Source organism: Prionailurus viverrinus, chromosome D2 (assembly GCF_022837055.1).
Source record: "Prionailurus viverrinus isolate Anna chromosome D2, UM_Priviv_1.0, whole genome shotgun sequence".
In the NCBI taxonomy this organism is placed as follows: domain Eukaryota; kingdom Metazoa; phylum Chordata; class Mammalia; order Carnivora; family Felidae; genus Prionailurus; species Prionailurus viverrinus.
The window spans coordinates 11,490,913-11,513,071 of NC_062571.1; the positions used below are offsets into that span (position 1 = coordinate 11,490,913).

General features: G+C 39.2%; 1 protein-coding gene across 1 annotated transcript in view; it reads right to left on the minus strand.

The window, feature by feature from the left end:
- The window catches only part of RYR2 (ryanodine receptor 2), a 756,803-nt gene that overhangs the window by 479,683 nt on the left and 254,961 nt on the right, over window positions 1–22,159 (minus strand). The window contains exon 3 of the mRNA XM_047824653.1: window positions 8,281–8,385. Coding sequence (XP_047680609.1) covers window positions 8,281–8,385 — 105 coding nt within the window. The remainder of the gene's footprint in view (window positions 1–8,280; window positions 8,386–22,159) is intronic.

The window sequence follows — 22,159 nt, forward strand, 5'->3', positions numbered from 1 at the left end:
CATACGGCACATTACAGCCCCAGGACCTATTTATCTTATCACTAGAAATTGTGTGTGGGTGTCTGTGTGTGTGGTGTGTGTATGTATATATGTGTTGTGTGTACGTGTATATGTGGTGATGGCCCGAAAAATGTAATTTTTTAAGAGAGAAAGAGAGCGTGTGTGCGTGAGCAGGGGAAGGGCAGAGTGAAAGGGAGAAAGAGAATCTCTAGGCAGGCTCCATGCCCAGCAGTGAGTCCAACAAGAAGCCCAACTTTGGGTCTGAACTCACAATCGTGAGATCATGACCTAATCCGAAATCAAGAGTTGGATTCAACCAATTAAGCTCCCCAGGACTCCCCGGAAATTGTTATCCTTTGACCACCTTCCTCCAGTTCTCCCTCATCCCATCTCTGGAAAACACAAGTCTGATCTTTTTCGATGACTGTGTTTTTATTTTGTTTTTGTAGATTCCACATATGAGTGAGTCATACAGTATTTGTCTCTGTCTGACTTATCTCACTTAACGTCCTCAACTTCCATCCATGCTGTTGCAAATGGCAAGATTTCATTCTTTTTTATGGATGAATAATATTCTACTATACACATACACACACACTCACACGTACCACAACTTCTTTACCTATTCATCCATCAATGGATGCTTACTTAGGTTGTTTTCATGTCTTGGCTGTTGTAGATAATGCTGCAGTGAAAATGGGTGCCGATATCTTTTCAAGTTATTGTGTTTGTTACCTTTGGATATATTCTCAGAAGGTGAACTGCTAAATCATATGGTAGTTCTATCTTTAGAGGACTCTCCACACTTTCTTCCACAGTGGTTGCACCAAGTTACAATCCCGCCAACAGCATACAAGAATTTCCTTTTCTCCACATTTTCACCAGCGTTTGTGATCTCTTGTCTTTTTGATGGTGGACATCTTAACGGGCATGCAATGGTATCTCATTGTGGTTTTGATTATTTGTATTTCCTGAATGACCAGTGATGTTGAGCCTCTTTCCATGTGCTTGTTGGCCATCTGCATGTCTTCTTATTTGGCTCTAGGCTCCATCCCTGTCACTGTAATGGCAAGATTTCATTCTTTTTTATGGCTAAATAATATTCCTTTACACACACACACACACACACACACACACACACACACACACAATGTACAGAACACAATCTATATCATATGAATCCCAAGCATGGTTTGTTAACCCTTCATCTTTCCACCACACTGTTTGTGTGTGTGTGAGTGTGTGTGTATGTATCACATCGTCTTTATCTATTCATGTATTGATGGACACTTAGACTGTTTCCATATCTTGGCTACTGTAAATAATGTTGCTACAAACACAGAGGGGTGCATGTATCCCTTTGAATTGGTGTTTTTGCATTCTTTGGGTACATACCCAGTAGTGTGATTGCTGGATAACAGGTAGATCTATTTTTAACTTTTGAAAGAATCTCCACACTATTTTCCTTACTGGCTATACCAGTTGGTATTCCCACCAGCAGGTACACAAGGGTTCCTTTTGTTCCACATTCTTGCCAACACTTGTTTCTTGAGTTTTTGATTTTAGCCATTCTGACAGGTGTGAGGTGATATATCTCATTGTGGTTTTGGTTAGCATTTCTCTGATGATAAATGATGGTGATTACCTTTTCATCTTTTATACATTTAGCCATCTGTATGTCTTCTTTGGAGAAATGTCTGTTCATGTCTTCTGCCCATTTTTTAATTGGATTATTTGTTTTTTAGGTGTGGAGTCATATAAGTTCTTTATACATTTTGGAAACTAGCCCTTTACTGGATATGGCATTTGCAAATATCTTTTCCATTTCCATAGCTTGCCTTTAAGTTTTGTTGATTGTTTCCTTTGCTGTGCAGAAGCTTTTTATTTTGATGTAGTCCCGACAGTTTAGTTTCACTTTTGCTTCCCTAGCCTCAGGAGACATATCTAGAAAGAAGTTGCTATAGCTAATGTCAAAGAAGTTACTTTTAACATACCATTAATCAAGCAAGTAAATAAACAAATGAAGACATATATATTTATCTATATTTATAAAATTTATTTATTCCCTACCATATTCCAGGCAGGCATCATGCTGAAGCAAAAATAAAAATTGTGGGGCGCCTGGATGGCTCAGCTGTTTAAGAGTCCGACTTCGGCTCAGGTCATGATTTTGCAGTCTGTGAGTTTGAGCCCCGTGTCAGGCTCTGTGCTGACAGCTCAGAGCCTGGAACCTGCTTTGGATTCTATGTCTCCCTCTGTCAGCTTCCCCCCACCCTCCTGCTCACACTCTGTCTCTCTCTCTCTCTCTCTCAAAAACAAATAAACATTAAAAAAATTAAAAATAAGAAAAATAAAAATTGTGAGTGTGGTATTATTTTTCTTTACTGAAAAGTATCTTGGTCCAGTCTTTGGATCTGGTCTCTTCAGCATCTACTGCCATGACACTATTTAAAAGTGTAATACTAATCATCCATTTCATTCTGTGTTTTAATAAAGACTTAGGACATGCAGAGCAGTAACATATTTAAAAATTAATGAACATCAAGGGTTTAAGTCAACTTCACTTTTTTTCCAATGAGTCACTAGCTTAGCAATCTGAGAAACTCATTTTTAAAAATGTACAGAACACAACCTATCTCATATGAACCATAAGCATGGTTTGTTAACCCTTCATCTTTCCACCACACTATCCTAAACCACTTTAATGAAGAGGAAAGCAAAAGGAAAAAAATCAATATGGAAATAAAACTCAACCAGGGTGGACACAACATGAGCTCTTTTAATTTCTGACCTGCCCGATAGTTTGAAAAAATAAGTCTTTTATATGCAGTGCACTGAGCATATACCAAAATACAAGAATAAGGATATAAAAGAAACATTAAGATCCACTTTTGGAATGCCCAATTAATCTTAAAAACTCAAAAAACTCTTCAGAGAATACAGTCTTTTAAATATGTCTTAAATATTTTAAATATGTCTTAAATGTGAATTGGTACGTATATATAAGATAGACTGAAATTGACACTGATCGGTTTGCAAAAAAGGATATTTTTCAGTCCTTATCCAACTCGATTTCTCTGATTTTCATCTGATCTTGTCAACAACATCTTCCAACGACATCACAGAAGTAGCAGGCTGAATAATGGTACCCCAAAGACATCCACGTCCTAATCCCCAGAATCTGTAAGTATGTTACATGATACACGTGGCTGGTTTTGAAGACAGAGGATTGGCCACAGATGAAAAACGTGAACTAGAAAAGGCAAGGAAACAGATTCTTCCCCAGAGTCCTACAGGGACTCCAGTCCTGCCGACACCTTGACTGCAGCCCGCTGAGAATAAATGTAGATGTGTGACCTCAAGAACTGGAATAAATTTACGGTGTCTCCAGCCATCCGGTGCGTGGTAATTTGTCACCGCAGCCACAGAAACCAATATACGTGGCTTCTGCGACTGTTTTCTCCCGGTTCTCCTCATCTCTCAGACTCTATCTTCCCAGAGCCTTCCATGGGGTCCATCCTTCTTCTTCCCGCTGATTTAACAGTGATGCCACCTCGGGCTCTGCCACTGCTCTTATTACATGGATATTCCATAGTAAAGAGCTTAAAAGCATAGACTTCAGAGCCCAAAGGATAGAGATTTGTACCCCAGCCCCTCCACATGCTAGCCAGGTGATCTTTTCAGATATTGTGGTTTTCAGGTCTGGACATTCCAGTTGGTTCCTTTGAATAATTCTTCAATGTTAAGTATTTGAAACTTCTATTTCATTGAACATAGTTGTAATAACTACTTTAAACCTTTGACTGGTAAGATCATCTCGGGGTTGTTCTTAGTTGTTTTTTGTGTTTGTTTGTTTTTTTCTCTTTCCACTATTCTATACGGAAAGTTCCTGTCTGTTCTCCTGTGAAATGGAATCCTTAAAGTATACATTAAACAAGTACAACTGTATGGAGAAAGTATTCATTAAAAATGTTTGTGAATTAACAACGGCATAATAACATAGCGAAAAGTGTAAGATCACCTAACTCATTAAACTGTACTAACCACAACACACATAGGGAATGCTATCACAGTCTCTACAGTTTAACATAATTGTGCCATCAGTATACTGGCAGAACTATGGGGGGTTGGAATGTCGGAGGAAGAGGGACCCAGAGCCAGACTAACCACGATTGCAAAGAATAGGCCAAGTCCAGGGAAAAGGCAGTAAGAAATTAGTACCAGTTCTCCCAAGGGAGTATACAGGGATGAGAAAAAGAATAAGTAAAAGAATATCAACAGCCACTGTTAAATGTACGCTAAGCAGTCTACACGCACCATAATGTAATAACCACCAAACCTGATGGCAAAGACTTACCTTCCCCAAAGCCACAGAAGAATACGTAGTGGAGCTCGTATTCTCAAATATTTCTCTAATTCTATAAAGCCCTGCTACTGGCCCTGTGCTATATACCACCAGCCTGCAAAATAAATCTGAACTGTGAGAAGACATTGACAGATGTGGATTCACAAACAGACAAGTTATAGACCCAGGAGAAGGACAGAAGGAGCAACAGAAGCGAGGATGTATATGTACAGAAGCCCAGGGATGGGCACTGCTCCAGCGATCATTTTCCTTTTCTTGTTTTACATATTTTATCTCCACCCTCAAAATGTTAAAGGCTCTATGAGCAGCTACTCAGATCAACAGGTCTTAGTTTATTTAATATCGATATGCTTTGAATAAGAATAAAAAGCTGAATGATAGTCAATGGATAAATACATGATCTAGATCTGTCTTACTACACATTTTTTTTATTAAACAGATACTTCAGAAAATCCCTTTAGATAAAATCCCTCAGAATGCTCTTGTGCCACAAAAATGTTACTTCTTTTACGAATAGTCACAATAAGCAACTCTGTGGAATAAAAACTTCACAAGTTAGGTAATATTTTTGCCCTGTTTCATCTCACACATACCCTTTTGCTATCAGTAATTTTCATGATTTGCTTTGGCACAAATGATGTTGGGAATTTCTTGCTAGTTTCCTGAAGCTTTATGAGAACCAGGCATTTATTCAGAGAGATTCAAGAACATGAGCAAAAATGAAAAAGGATGGCTTTAGATGGAAATTTTTTTCCTTATCTGCAAGTGTGTTCAGATTGCTATGTGCGTATGACAGCATTTTGGACATTAAATGGTATTATGCAATTTACTGAATCACATAAGGAATTTAGAAAGAATTATTTTTTAGAAGAAGAACAAGGCTCTGTTGATTAAGAGAAAAATCAGCATTACTCTGTTGACATACTTCCTCCTGGTAGCAGTGGGTCTTTCCTTAAGCAAATCTGCACAGTTTATGAAGCTGGAGATGATAATTTGCTTGACAAAAGGATTTGCCATAGATTCCTATATTGAATTCGAAGTAGAACTAGTTAGTTATGAGGCTATGGGTACCCTTGGAATCCAAAAGACTTGATTCCTACAAGTGCCAGAAACATCCACCTATCAAATGTGATCAATCAGACATGCCATTTAGCTTGTATTATTATCATTAGATGGTTGATAACATGGAGAATTTCTATCTTTCTTGGTAAATAGTCATGGTACCAAATCCTGAGTGTTCCCTAACTCTGAAAATTCCAGGGCTACCTCAGAATACCCCCAAATCACTGGGACCATGCCCAAGTCTCTCCAGGACTTAGCCTCTAGCATTATAGCTGGGGCCCACTCTGATAAAATGATACCTGTGCCAAATTACTTGTTAAACATTCTGAGTATCACTTCAGGGTATCATCAAAACTTCTCTGTGGTCTGGAAGAGTCTTTCTTCCTACAAAATATAGGATCCCCTTGAGGGGAGGACAGTGGTTTCCTCCTAGAAGTTGCTCATCTAAAATTGACACTCAGGTCAATGAAATGGGTCCCTTTCCTATAGCAAATTTTTCTCAATTTATACTTTTGAATTAACGCCTTATGGCAGCTATGCTGATCTTTTTTTTTTTTTTAATTTTTTTAACGTTTATTTATTTTTGAGACAGAGAGAGACAGAGCATGAATGGGGGAGGGTCAGAGAGAGAGGGAGACACAGAATCCGAAACAGGCTCCAGGCTCTGAGCCATCAGCACAGAGCCCGACGTGGGGCTCGAACTCACGGACCGCGAGATCGTGACCTGAGCCGAAGTCGGACGCTTAACCGACTGAGCCACCCAGGCGCCCCTATGCTGATCTTTAAAACATGGTGTTTCACAAATCACATAAATTGCTACCTTAGAAACAGGGAGAAACCTGCAGAGGGGGAACAATTCAAAATAAAATACAGCTAAATAAAACGATTAGGTGGGGGTACAGAAATTCTAATAAATATCTTAAAAACATAACTTCTAAAATGGTAGTTCCAGTACTTCCTATACACGCAGAAAATTTAGGGCTAACCTAGTCTAACCCCATGATTTGGGAGGGATAAGACATCGTTTCAAATATGTTAAATTTAGAAAAGTGAGTTTAGCAACATAAAATTTAAATTTATGACCCTTTCATCATAAGCTGGTATCTACAAAGATAAGTAAAAATATACTATACTATATTATATTAATTATACATATAATTAATTATATACAATATATATAAGCTGGTATCTACAAAGATAAGTAAAAAGATAATATACTACATATATAATATATAAGTAAAAATATAAAAATACACTTTCCTAGATGCTGGGGCAAAAGAAAAATGATTTTTCCTTTTAAAAATAGACTTGAGGGGCGCCTGGGTGGCGCAGTCGGTTAAGCGTCCGACTTCAGCCAGGTCACGATCTCGCGGTCCGTGAGTTCGAGCCCCGCGTCAGGCTCTGGGCGGATGGCTCGGAGCCTGGAGCCTGTTTCTGATTCTGTGTCTCCCTCTCTCTCTGCCCCTCCCCCGTTCATGCTCTGTCTCTCTCTGTCCCAAAAAAATAAATAAAAAACGTTGAAAAAAAAAAAAATTTAAAAATAGACTTGAATTTCCAAGCTGACATGCTTCAGTGCTGTTTAAAAATCAGAAGAGGTTATTCCAGGTAGAAACAAACCTAGCTGAACTGAGAAATGGTTTGCTCCTCTGTAAGCCTATTTTAAAACCTTTGCAATAAAGAGCAGAATTAAAAAAAAAAAAACTTTATATAGTTTAATACAGTAATTTCAAACTTTTGTAACCAAAAATGAACTCAAAAAAGTTAAAACACACATAATATACTTGGACCTTTTGTAAAGTAAGTGTTTATTCTACCATCAAATACAAATCACTAAAGCTTCTCCTCCATAGTTACTGGTATACTATTAACATTTAAAACAAATTTAGAATTGATGCACAAACCAATTCAATTTTGTGTAATACTAAATTTTTAAAAATTACAAGGCTAATGAAAATGCATCACATCGTAACTCATTTTCTGTAGAACTAGGTGTTATTTTTCAACGCTCTTACTCATCTAAACTGGAACAATGATTAAAAAAACAATAGCAGTAACACACAGAACAGTAATGGCAAGAGAAAATTTTCAGTTTCAGTCCTGGAAATGGTGTACTTTCTTAAACTATACACTGCAGTAATTATAGCACCATAAAGAAATAAATGAACAAACAAAAAAACCACAAGAAACCAAAATTTGGCCATCCATCCTCTGGCTTAATTTTAAACTTTAATGAATTGGTTAAGAATTGAAAGCAGTGCAGAAATCAGTCGTAGCAAGTTATAGCATGGAAAAAAAATTTAAATTGCCAAATATGCTACAAAGAAAAATGTCTTCATTAGGGGACAGAATAAGATTTCCAATATTCAGAAGAAAATTATTAGCTTCTTGCAAAACTCCGACTAAAGCCCTATCACCCTAATTTTATTTCTTAAAGTATAGAAGAGTGCCATGAAATTTTACTTGCCATAAAGAAGCTTGGAACATAGTCAACATGGTTAGGGGCATTTGAAAATGACATGAAGATTAGTGACAAATAGCCATGCATAAAGCAACTAATTAAAATGGTAACAATAACAGCTCTGAAAATGTACGAAAACACACAAATGCTAAAAGAAAGATTCTGTTTTAAACCACAGACATAAGCATGAGGTTCAATGACACACATCATCTTGAGGTTGGATTTTTTTTTTTACGTTAAGACATCACAGGACTGCTGGATAAAGCAGGAAGTCAAACTTAAGGAAATCACAAGTAAAACACATTGGCTTATTTTAGCAAAAAGAAGATATCCAATACCTATGAAAGAAACCACTCATTAAAATACCGTAAGTATACATAAATTAAGTACTTGCCCCTTCTGATTTCTCCACTGTGTTAGCCAGCATCTCCTGTAGGGCCCGGACAGAGAGAGACTGTTCCAGCACAAAAGTGCAGATGGAGAGGTCTGGGGGAACATTCTGTGTGGAAAGAGGGAGAGAAGCCGTTGTCATCATCTTCATTGTCATTGTCGTCATCATCATCAAGCAGTCGGACCCAATTTACTTTATTAAACTTCAGTTTCTTTCATAAAAAAAAAAAGATTACTTATAAATTCTCTATTATCAGCTCCTCAATCACTGAAATACATTATCTAATCTGCTCACACTTAATCCACATTTTAATTTATGGATAACAACAGCCACGGTGTACCGAGTGCCTACTCACTTGGGCACTGCACTCAGAGCTTTATCAGAAACCTGTGTGGTCATCCATGGTAAGGATGATTACTATTGTTATGCGGATAAAAAAACAGAGACGTTAGGTTACTTTTCCAAAGTCACAATAACTAAGTTTTTCAAGGCAGTATTAAAAATCCTGATTTCTTGGACTTCCAAGCATTCTCCTAACCTACCGAGCAGTCAGCTGATAAAAAACACAAACCACAGAATAATACTTGCTTCAAACTATCCAAGTTAATAAATATAAAACTGAATTGATACAAAATAGCCATTTACACAGGCTTCTCTTCATCCAGAAAAAAGATAGTTACTTTGTTTTACTCAAGTTGGATATGTATTTGGCCTCTAACCAGAGACGTGGCAATTTGACTTCTGCTCTGTCTTGGAGTGGGGTGGGGACTGTGTATTTTCCCTTTCTCTTTCCTTCCTTTAAAACTTCCACTCCAATCAATAACTCCATAAATTGTGAAAATCCCAAAAGGTTAACTATCAAGGTGGTGAAGAAAACAGGGTAAGAACTGACTGGTGAGTTAGACACAACTATCCCAATCAGGAGCAAGTATATTATCGTTCATGAATGCTTTTTGCTTTAGATAAGCAGGATCCAGTGGGCAATCCAACAGGGTCTGGAAAGAGGCTCAAAGGAGGATTTTCCTAACAGAAGACCATTATGAATACATTACACAGTACATGCAAGTGACACAATGTCTTCTTCACAAAACGAACATTAGGAACACAATTCTAACTTGATGTAATGAATCAAAATTACAATTTTTCATGTCTAAATATTTATTAAATTGAATCACTACCATTAAAACGATTCTTATCATCAGAGAATGATACTTGATGGTTTCAAGGAAAATGGAGAACCAGGGTTCCAGAATTAAAATTCTTTTGTGGATGAAATGAACATATAATCTTGGTCACTAAGGTTACTCATACCCCACAAACCTTCCTGGCACCCATGTATGTATATATGTATGTATGTATCTATCTATCTTTCCTTCCTTCCTCCCTAAATCTTTTTTTTTAATGTTAATCTATTTTTGAGAGAGAGAGAGAGAGAGAGGCAGAGAGAGAGAAAGAGAAACAGAGGATCCAAAGTGGGGTCTGCACTCACAGCAGAGAGCCCAATGAGGGGCTCCAACTCATGAACCGTGAGATCATGACCTGAGCCAAAGTTGGACACCAAACCAACTGAGCCACCCAGGCCTCCCTATTACTTATCTTCTTTTAAGATTATGTATTCATTTTTGAGAAAGAGAAAGAAAGACACAGTAGGGGAGGGGTAGAGAGAGAGTGAGAGAAAGAGAATCCCAAGCAGGCTCCACACCGTTTGCCTAGAGCCTGACATGGGGCTCAATCCCGTGAACTGTGAGATCATGGCCTGAGCTGAAATCAAGAGTCAGATGCTTAACTGAGTCACCCACATAGCCCTGTTCTTTATTTTTTCTTTGTTTAATATGAAATTTATTGTCAAATTGGTTTCCATACAACACCCAGTGCTCATCCCAACTGTTCTTTATTTTTTCAATGAAATTCCCTTCGTTGGATTCCTCTATTCTCCTATTCAGGGCTTCTGACGCCCCCAAATTTCCTTCCATTCCTTCTCAGACTACCTCAAGTAGTCATCAAAGCAAACACCCAGATCTGGGCATAGCTACTGCTTTCACAGTCTGCAGTCAGCTGGACAAGGGCTCCCTTTCCAAAACCCCCAGATGAAAGACTAGAGCCTAGGCAAGAACTTCTCTTTTACTATGACATTAGGAAAAATTCTTTTAAATTTAACTTTCTCGGCTCTAACTATATTAACTGCAATTTATCGGACCAAGACAAAGGCCAATGGGGGAAAAAATCTGTTACTCAAAGCATTTATTCCATTCCTATCCATTTAATTGTGAGAGTTTGGAAGCTATACCAACATGGCGGGTAGACTACCATGTTATTAAATGGTGTGCTAGTAAACCAATTTCTTGGGGGGAAAAATGCCTTGATGGGTAGCATTTGCCCATTTCTGTGACACAAATACTTTAATAATTGCTGATCTCGAAGTCAAAGTTTATAAATCAGCTAATAAAATTTCTAAATATGTAACACATAGCTCTCAGGAATCTACAAGAACTGTTCCCAATGTACCATTGGACTGATTTCAGACCCACATCCATTAGTTGCTTTAGAATGACTATATTAAGGGGCGCCTGGGTGGCGCAGTCGGTTAAGCATCCGACTTCAGCCAGGTCACGATCTCGCGGTCCGGGAGTTCGAGCCCCGCGTCGGGCTCTGGGCTGATGGCTCGGAGCCTGGAGCCTGTTTCCGATTCTGTGTCTCCCTCTCTCTCTGCCCCTCCCCCGTTCATGCTGTCTCTCTCTGTCCCAAAAATAAATAAACGTTGAAAAAAAAAATTAAAAAAAAAAAAAAGAATGACTATATTAAAACAGTTAAGAGCTTGGATTCTATACACAGTCACCTAAGCAATAATCCTGGCCTCACTACTTACTAGCTGCTAACTTTTCTAATCTTTGGTTTCCTTCCCTGGAAAATGGTTTAGGAATTATAACAACTACACCATCCCCATGGAGTTCCTGTGAAACAGAAGTAAGTAAAAAGGCTTATCACAATGTCAAGAACAGAACAAGAGCTCAAAATAAGGAAGCCATGGTCATTAGTTTTGATTACTGTCCTTTCTCTCTGTGGCACTCAGGAGTACCACTCATGTCTTAAAGCTGACTCTTGGATGGAGTCTGCTTTGGAGAAACAGTGTTTGAAATCACAAATCAGGGGTGCCTGGGTGGCTCCATCGGCTACGTGTCTGACTTCATCTCATGTCATGATCTCATAGTGTGAGTTCAAGCCCTGCATCAGGTTCTGCACAGTCAGAGAATCCCTACTTGGGATTCTCTCTCTCTCCCTCCCTATCTCTCTCTCTCTCTCTCTCTCTCTCTCTCCCCCCCCCCTCTCTGCCCCACTCATGCTCTCTCTCTCAAAATAAAGACACTTAAAAAATCATTAATTATGCACCTGTTCATAATATCCAAAATGTTCTAGTATTTTCAAGAAAAGGTAGTTTCTGGTAACATTCAAAAGTTTATACACTGGATGTATTTATTAAATTGTTTCATGCTTCATTTGATCAAAATGTTAAAAGTATGGATCACTACAACAGCTTGCATTTATTTTAAAGACCCTTGAAAAAAACATGAATTTGGAATGTGTTCATCTTGCCATACTAACTTCATCTTGCCACAGCATGACATGCCTGTTACACACGTTTTTCTAGACAGTAGGAGTTAGCAGGAGTAAGGAACAGACAATCCACAAAAGTAGTTCTCTCTCAGACTCAACCCACTTTCTTCCGACCCATCTTTCTCTTCTCCCTCTCTCTCTCTCTTTGCCCCTCTCCTCCTCAAAATACACATAGATGTAATAGAAAAGCTGAGAAGAAAATATTGTTTACCCCTTTCGCAAAAATGTGAAACGATACAAATCAAAGCTCTGTAGTATCATGTTTGTTTCATTCTGAGGAAAAATCATCTGGTTATTTTGCGCAACAGAGTCATTACTATAACTTGTTATCTTTTATTTTTATTTTTTAAAGTTTATTTTATTTTGAGACAGAGAAAGAGAGTGTGAGTGGAAGAGAGGCAGAGAGGGAGGGAGGGAGGGAGGGAGAGAGAGAATCCCATGCAGGCTCTGCATTGTCATTGCAGAGGCTGATGCGGGGCTCGAACCCACAAGCCGTGAGATCATGACCTGAGCGAAGCTGGCTGCTTAACTGACTGAGCCACCCAGGTGCCCAAACTTGTGAACCACCAAGGGGCGCCTGGGTGGCTCGGTCAGTTAAGCATCCGACTTCAGTTCAGGTCATGATCTCGCGGTTTGTGAGTTTGAGCCCCGCGTCGGGCTCTGTGCTGACAGCTCAGAGCCTGGAGCCTGCTTCTGTTTCTGTGTCTTCCCTTCTCTCTCTGCCCCTCCCCCGCTTGTGCTCTATCTCTCTGTGTCCCTCAAAAATAAATAAATGTAAAAAGAAAATTTAAGTGAACCACCAAAAGTATTCCTTAATGTAGATGAATGTTTCTTCAAATAACCTTGAATGTTTTATAATAGCTAAACCATAACATGGTATTTATGTTAAGCCTTTGTTCCCACTTCCCAAAAATAAAGTTAAGTCAGTGAAAAATAAAGGGTCTTGTTCTTTAGTTACAAACCAACTAAATGGCTGGAAATCAAAGTGACTCCTAACAGGAGGCACAAGAAATAAAGTATTATGTTCTAGAAACCTCAGGCGTGAGAGTCTCAACCCACAAACATCTGCAAGCTATCATCTTGTCCTCCATCTCTTATTTTTTAAAGTCCTGTTACCAAGAAATCTGAGTTTTCAAACTGCAATATGAGAAAACTTCACAGGGGACCTGGGTGGCTCAGTCGGTTGACCATCCAACTTCAGCTCTGGTCATGATCTCGTGGTTCCTGAGCTGGAGCCCCGCGTCGGGCTCGCTGCTGTCAGCACGGAGCCCACTTTGGATCCTCTGCCCCCACCTCTGCCCCTCCCCGACTTGCGTTCTCCCCAAAGTAAGTAAATATTTTGAAACAAGGGACTCTGCTGTCCTTACAATGAGTGTGCTCCTAAATCGTGGAAGCCACCCTTATGTTGTATGCTTTCCATTATAAGGACTTCGAAAGAGACCACGTCAGAATGTAACACTAAGGAGGACAGCACAGCATGTACGTCTGTCTACCTCTTACACATCACACACACATTTCTTTTCCATGCGAAATCAACTCAGAGAAAGTGCTTCTGTCTGAATGTCTACCTGGGCTGCCCAGAACAGTACCCCAAGCGGGCAGGCGAAAGGTTAGCAATACTCTTCACGTAGAGACAACCCCAATTCGATGAGGATATGTGTACGTTCACAAGAATAACAAATAAGCTAGCAGCATGGTTGGGTATCTTTTCTTCTTTTTAAAATACAAATTGGTCACTGTTCTCCTCTGCCTAACAGCTACCTGGCCTTAAGGGAAGAAAATTCTCCAGAATAACCACATACAGCATCTGGCTTTGTTGGCACTGGAGAGTCTGTGTGAAATCAATTAGGTTTCCAACTGAGGTACCCATCAAACCACTTGGCTTCCACAGATATATCTGCCTAACCCACTTAAAAAACCTATTGAAACATGCCATTACCTTAACTGAACTGCAACCGGTTATTTGGGACTACGTAAGTCACAGCTCATCTCTTATCGCTGTATAAAAGCTGCATAGCAACTAACCACTCCATTTAAAAAAAAAAAAATTTTAAGGTTTTATTATTTATTTTTGAAAGAGACAGAGCGTGAGCAGGGGAGCGGCAGAGAGAGGGAGACACAGAATCTGAAGCAGACTCCAGGCTCTGAACTGTCAGCACAGAGCCTGATGCAGGTGTGGAACTCACGAGCCGTGAGATCGTGACCTGAGCCGAGGTCGAACGCTTTAAATGACTGAGCCACCCAGGAGCCCCTTAATCACTCCATTTTAGCATCCTCATACCTCTGCTCATGCTTTTCCTCCTTTAGCCTAAAATATCCATTTCCAGGTCTCCACCTATGAAAACTATTTCATGTTTTTGAATCACACATAAATAGAATTACATATGAAAACATTTTCCTTATTGAAAATTCAAACAATACTAAAAAACTGAAAGCTCTCTCTTCCCAAATTTAATTATACTCATTCTCCCTTATCCTTCCTCCCAGGTGTCATCACATGGAGCTTGATGACCTTCTGGCTGTGCCCCTTTCCAGGTCTTTTGTTGTGCACTTACACATATGCTCACATAGAAGCGTACAGAATGGCTTTTCCCATTAACGGGCTCCCTTTGTCCAAATTACGTATTTTAAATTACTAATATGTCTTAGAGATCATTGTCTATGAGCCTATCCATATAGGCTCCTCCCAGACTGCTAGAGAATCTACATGTATCATATTCCTTCTGAAGACTGGTTCAAGTTCTCTGCCATGTAACACGGTTACTCAACTTGGACCCTCACCCTCCCAGCCACCGCTTGACCAGCCTGATGTGGTAGCTTACAACACACAGTGTTCACTGTTCAATGAGTTGACCTCAACCTCTGATTCCAAGTGTTTCTGCCTACAGGGATGTAGGTAGTCATAGCCCAAATGACAGATCTCTACTTTTGCTTCTGTTTCAGTGCTTCTGATACAAAGACAGGTTGCTTCACCTTTATGCAGTGACTTCCAAGTGTGCTCCACATAACCTGTGGGGTAACTCAGATATCACAAAATGTATTTTGAAAATCAATGAGATGTTAGCTCATGGCAGTTTGACAGCATAAGAAAAAGAGCAAGACAGTGTATCAGAGGACATGGCGCTCAGACCCAGGGCGTAGCTAGCCAAGGGACTGTAGGTAAATCAGTCTGAGCTCTCCCATCTGTGTAAGTGGCAAAATGCTTTTCATATTTCAGAGAATTGTTCTGAGGTTCAAATAAGAAAATCAGTGCATTATAAACCGAAAAGTGCCAATAAAATATCATTTTTATCTGCCTAATTTAAGAAAAACCTAAATCAGATAGAAAGCTCAGAATCGCAGAGATGTAAATTAAGAGAAGAACCAATGTTCTATCAAGAAATGTGAAGACAGTATATTTTAGAGTGGAGCAGATGGTCTGAAGTTGAGACAGATTTGTTTTTGCTCAGCTACCCATCTGCTGAGTGGCCTTTGGCAAGGGACTGTAACCACGGAGGGTCAACTTCTCCATGAACTATGGAGGTACCAAAATGTATCTTCTCCAAAAAATAAAGTTGTTTTTTTTTTTTTAAGCTGCCAAGTAGAAACAGGAAACAGACAAAATTTCACCTACCAGATGGGGAATAATATTCTTTAAAATGTTTACATATTCCACCATTCCAATAAAATTATGGTGTTGTATCCCATTGACTTACATGAAGTACTGTAAAAGGTATTATCAAGCAGGATATAAGAAAAATCCTGGTTCACTTTTTCCTCTTTATATGTCTTCAAAACTCCAATCATAACACTTCACTATATGCCCAGCCTGGCAATGTGGTTATTACAAGACTTTCACACCTTTCTATGAGAGTTCACAGGTCTGGGTAGTTTTTCTTGTCATATTCTTTTTCCCTTCATCCCACTTTGCACCAAAGATTAACATGAAACTGCCTTAGAGAAAGAAACATTTATCCTATGTAAACTCATTTTCAGCTTTGTAACAGACAAGGCTAAATGCGATCGTAACAGATAAAACTGATTATGTCTGGGTTTCCCGGGGTCTAAAGGCTTTGAATCTCTTCAGAAAAACTCAAGCCATTCCACTTGGCGTTCTTGACAACATGGGTCCAGGTGGAGAAGGATCTTTTAGGAGGTTTAAATGACTGGTAATTAGTGTAAATCACCACTACAAAGAGCCATAGCTCTACCAATTCAGCAGTTTATCACGAAAATCCCGAGTGACTTCATAGGGTTTCATATGATTTGCTCGCGTGTTCATTTCACCCACTGGCACATATCTTTTTATACAATGTCCTTTAAACACAATATTAAGTAGATACGCCAACCTATCTTATTTGTACAATTACTTTAACATTCAGATGACTCAAAGGCGTCAGTGCAAATAGAGAGGTACACTAGTTTGACATTCCATCACACATTACCTCTCCCATTCTAATAACACCCAGGAATATGATCTCAGGTCGAATCTGCTCTCACATCTTGAGTGGGAGCCATAGTTGGGCAGAACACAAGTACATGATATTTTGAAAGCAAAACACTCAAAAAGAAACCAAAAGAGAGATTTCCGCTATGAATTAAGATTCAATATGAAGGTATCTTAAAAACCATACATGCTGGGGGCGCCTGGGTGGCTCAGTCGGTTAAGCGTCCGACTTCAGCTCAGGTCATGATCTCGCGGTCTGCGAGTTCGAGCCCCGCGTCGGGCTCTGGGCTGATGGCTCAGAGCCTGGAGCCTGCTTCCGATTCTGTGTCTCCCTCTCTCTCTGCCCCTCCCCCGTTCATGCTGTGTCTCTCTCTGTCTCAAAAATAAATAAAAAAACGTTCAAAGAAAAAAAAAATTAAAAAAAAAAAAAAAAACCATACATGCTGTTAAGGGTTCACTGGATATAGCCCCCTACTTCTAAACACTGCTAAGTCAAACACCTATCAGTCACAATCTTTATCAAAGCCTAACTCTCCAGACTCTAGGTAATGGCCCACTATGTTATTTGAATTTAAAGCATATAGTTTCTAGTCCTATAAATACACAATGATGTTCCACGAAGTTGGGCTCCAATTTGAGAAATCCATTAAAAAACTCTAGGGTCCCCACTAAATTCAGAGTTTACAGCTGGAGTTACATAAGTAAATGGATGAATATACAAGCCCAAGAAGAAAGTCACCATAAATTATTTTGGAGCAAAGTTTCACTTTGCACCAAAGAGATATTCTTAAGGATTAGCAAAATACATATATGTTCATCACATATGTAGAAAGCATGTGGCATTGTCACGATAGCAAGTATACACTGATAACTAAAACAAAAATAATGTGTGGCCCAAGCATCTGTCCTCTGTAAGGACGAGAAGCTGTGCCACATCACAGAAGGGAGCTCATCTGATTTGGAGCAGATGTCACATACCCTACGTTGTCTGTAAAAGTGACCCTTTCCAGGAAGACCCAACAGCCCTTCTAGTCTGACTCCATACATTCCTGAGTGAGGTTGCCAGCATGCAAAATAGTCCCAAGCTCTTCAGAGACTCCTGGCTAACCCTGAGTAGTGCGCGCACAAAGAGACACAAAGGACCCAGCAGAAAGTAAATCTGAAGCAGGGTTCAAATGGCCTGAACTTCGCACGCACTTCTCCACCCCACACAAGTCCATGTGCTGAGGACAGAAACCTTACTGTTCAAAGTATGCATGTGCAACCATTGCCCTCACTCAATGCTACACACGAACAGGGCAACCTACAGGAATCCAGGCTGAAATAAAAATAAGAATGAAAAGAAAAATTTGAGCACTGACATCAGTGTTAAAACACCACGGAGGAGACATATTACCCAGATTTAGTCCAGGCAAGTTCCTAAAAAAAGAAAAGCCAAACGCAGAAAAGTAACACAACCTTGAAATGGGGAAATCAGAATGTGTTCTTCTGGGGCAACTGGGTGGCTCAGTCGTTTAAGCATCTGATTCTTGGTTTCCACTCAGATCATGATCTCACGGGTTGTGGGATCCAATCCCACGCTGGGCGCACAATTCCAATGGCATTTTTCACAGAAAGAGAGCAAACAATCGTAAAATTTGTATGGAACCACAAAAGACCCCAAAAAGCCAAAGCAATCTGGAGAAAGAATAACAAAGCTAGAGGCATCGTGCTTCCTGGTTTCAAACTAGATGACAAAGGTACTAATCAAAGCAGGACAGGATTGGCATTAAAAAAAAAAAAAAAAAAGGCACGTAGGTCAATAGAATGGAACGGAGACCCAGAAATAAGCCCATGCATATATGGTCAATTACTTTACAGCAACGGAGCCAAGAACATACAATGGGTAAACAATAAGCTATACAGGGAAAATCAGATGGCCACATGTAAAAGAATGTAACTGGACCACCCTCTTGCACCACACACAAAAACTAACTCAAAATGTATTAAATCCATGAAGGCAAGACCTGAGACCAGAATACTCCTAGAAGAAAACCTGACATCAGTCTTGGTGATGAGATTTTGGATTTGACACCAGAAGCAAAGGCAACAAAAGTAAAAATAAACGGGGCTACATCAAACTAAAATGCTTCTACACATCAAAGGAAACCATCAACAAAATGAAAAGACAAAACATTTATGATAAGGGATTTATACCCAAAATGTATGAAGAACGCATACAACTCAACAGCAAACAAACAATCCAATTTAAAAATGGACGAGGGGCACCTGGGTGGCTCAGTCGGTTAAGCGCCGACTTCGGCTCAGGTCACGATCTTGCGGGTGACAAGTTCAAGCCCCGCGTCGGGCTCTGGGCTGACGGCTCAGGGCCTGGAGCCTGCTTCGGATTCTGTGTCCCCCTCTCTCTCTGCCCCTCCCCCGTTCATGCTCTGTCTCAAAAATAAATATAAACATTGAAAAAAAATTTTAAGAAAAATGGGTAAGAGGACTTGAATACTTTTCCAAAGAACACAAATGGCCAAAAGGTACATAAAGAGGTGTTCTACATCACTGTCAGGAAAATGCAAATAAAAACCATAATGAGGGGCGCCTGGGTGGCGCAGTCGGTTAAGCGTCCGACTTCAGCCAGGTCACGATCTCATGGTCCGTGAGTTCGAGCCCCGCGTCAGGCTCTGGGCTGATGGCTCAGAGCCTGGAGCCTGTTTCCGATTCTGTGTCTCCCTCTCTCTCTGACCCTCCCCCGTTCATGCTCTGTCTCTCTCTGTCCCAAAAATAAATAAACGTTGAAAAAAAAAAATTTAAAAAAAACAAACAAACAAAAAAAGAAAGTAGAAAAAAAAAAAAAAACCATAATGAGATATCACCTCACACCTGATAGAATGGTTATTATGAAGAAGACAAGAAATAACAAATATTGGCAACATTGTGGAGAAAAGGGAATATGTTTACATGTGATGGAAACATAAATTGGTGCAGCCACTATGAAAAAGAGTATGGAGATTTCTCAAAAAATTAAAAATAGAAATCCCCTACAATCCAGCAATTCCACTTCTGGGTGTATACGCAACAGAAATGAAAACAGGATCTGCACTCCCATAGTCATTGCAGCATTTATCAAGATATTTAAGATATGGGGACGATCTAAGTGTTTATCGATGAATGGATGGATAAGGAAGATGTGGGGCAGACACAATGGAGTATTCAGCCGTAAGAAAGAAGGAAATCCTGCCATTTGCAACAACACGGATTGAACCTGAGGCCTTATGCTAAGTGAGCTAAGTCAAACAAAGACAAATACGGCGTATCACTTATATGTCGAATCTAAAAAAGCCAAACTCAGAGACCAGAATGGTGCTTATCAGGGACAAGGGGGTGGGGAAAAGATAATACACTGATCAATGAGTACAAACTTCCAGTTTAAGATGAATAAATTCTGAGGCTCGAATCTACAGCACAGTGATTATAGTTAATAATGCTGCATTATATACTTGGAAGTTGCTAAGAGAGACGATCTTAAATGTTCTCACCACAAAAACGTAAGGGTAATTATGTGATGTGATGCAGGTGTTAGGTAATGCTACGGTGGCAATCTTTTGGCAATATATAAGTGTATCAAATCAACATCCTGTACACCTTAAATTTACACAACAGTGTTATGTCAATTATACCTCAATAAAGGTGGAAAAAGACATAAGCTTATATAAAAAAACAGTTATAAAACTGTATAATTGGATTTACAACACTCATATATGATTTTAAAATAGTACAAAAAGAATGGAGCTATGTGAAACAAAGTTTCTTTATTTTATTGGAATTAAATTAGTATTAACCTTAAGTATGTTGTGAAGTTACAATGATGAGTTACAATAAATTAAAATAATGCATATTTCAATTCCTAGAGCACAGCAGGGGCGCCTGGGTGGCTCAGTCGGTTGAGCGTCCGACTTCGGCTCAGGTCATGATCTCGTGGTCCGTGAGTTCGAACCCCACGTCGGGCTCCGTGCTGACCGCTCAGAGCCTGGAGCCTGTTTCAGATTCTGTGTCTCCCTCTCTCTCTGACCCTCCCCCATTCATGCTCTGTCTCTCTCTGTCTCAAAAATAAATAAACATTAAAAAAAAATTAAAAAACAAATACATAGCAAAAAATAAGCAAAAGAGGTTTCAAAATGGCATACTAACCATTTTACACAAAAGAAGGAAATGACTAAGGAACAAAAGAACAAAAACAACAACAAAAAAGAGGAGGCATAAAACAAAAAATAAAATGACAAAAAATCAAAGTAACCATTCCCTGTATACTTTTCAAGGAAAATATGATGTATATACATACACACACACAAAATAGAATATTATTATTGGGATGGATATTATAAATTATACTTGAATAAAAAATTAATAATATATAAAATACAAACAGAGGAATAACAGAGGAATATTATTCAGCCTTTAAAAAAAAGGGAAGCACCTGGGTGGCTCAGTCGGTTAAGTGTCCAACTCTTGGTTTCCACACAGGTCACGATCTCACGGTTTGTGGGTTTGAGCCCCACATTGGACTCTGCAGTGACAGCTTGGAGCCTGCTTGGGATTCTCTCTCTCTCTCTCTCTCTCTCTCTCTCTCTCTCTGCCTCTTCCCCACTTGCTCGTGCACTCTCACTCTCTATCAAAAATAATTTTGATAAAATATTTTTTTAAGGGAAGGAAATCCTGTGGTTTGTGACAACATCAGTGAACCTGGCATTATGTCACGTGAAATCAGTTGGATTCAGACAAACACTGCATGATTTCATCTACGGGTAAAATCTCTAATCGTCAAACCCACAGAAGCATGTAGCAGAATGACTGTGGCTGGGGGCTAGGGAAAAGGGGGAAATGGGGAGCTCTTGGTCAAGGGGCACCACATTTCAGTTTTGCAAGATGAGTAATTCTGCAGATCTAATGTATAGCACAGTAACTGCTACTAACAATACTGTATTGCCTGTTTGAAATTTGCTGAGAGTTCATCTTAAGGGTTCACACCACATAAAAAACAATTTTAACTGTGAGAGGTGAGAGACGTGTTAAACGGCTTGACTGTGGTAATTATTTCACAATGTGTGTGTGTACGTGTGTGTGCATATATGTGAGATATATATGTGTATATATATATTTTTTATACGTATATATTTTATACCTTAAATATATACAATTTTAATTTGTCAATTACAACCTCAATACAACTAGGGGGTAAATCCCACTGCCTAGTAAATTACATCCAAGCTCCCTGCCTGGTGTCCATATTCTAGATCCAACCTAAGTTTCCAGCCTATATTTAATGCTTACTATGATTGGGCTACATTGGATAACTCTCTACTCTTCATAAACCTATTTCCTATTCCCATCTTTGTCCTTTGTCCAATTTCTACTCATCCTTCAATGCCAAGCTCAAGTAGTACGTCCGTGCAGCATCTCCTTCTGACTCAAACTGCCTTGTATGATGCATATTTGTATGCAACACATCTTTTCTCACTTTTTAGTAACCTAGAGACTTCCTTACCCTCCACTATGCTTTACTTGTGATATATATTGTTGAAAAGTCTGAATAGTACTGTCTGTGCTCCATGGGCAAGGCCCATTAAAGAAAAACAATTCTGTGATACATATACCATCTCATTGCAAATGAACCACTGGAAAAAAATTATAAATAAGCCCTAGAAATATTTTTAAATTATATTACTTTTAAATTTTTAACTAAAGATTTTTAAATAAGGTAGATGTGATCTTTCCAAGGTAAATATGTTAAAACAATGCAAAATCTAACATTTCTGTGAAGCCTTAAAAATTCTAATTCATGCTGATTTTATTTTA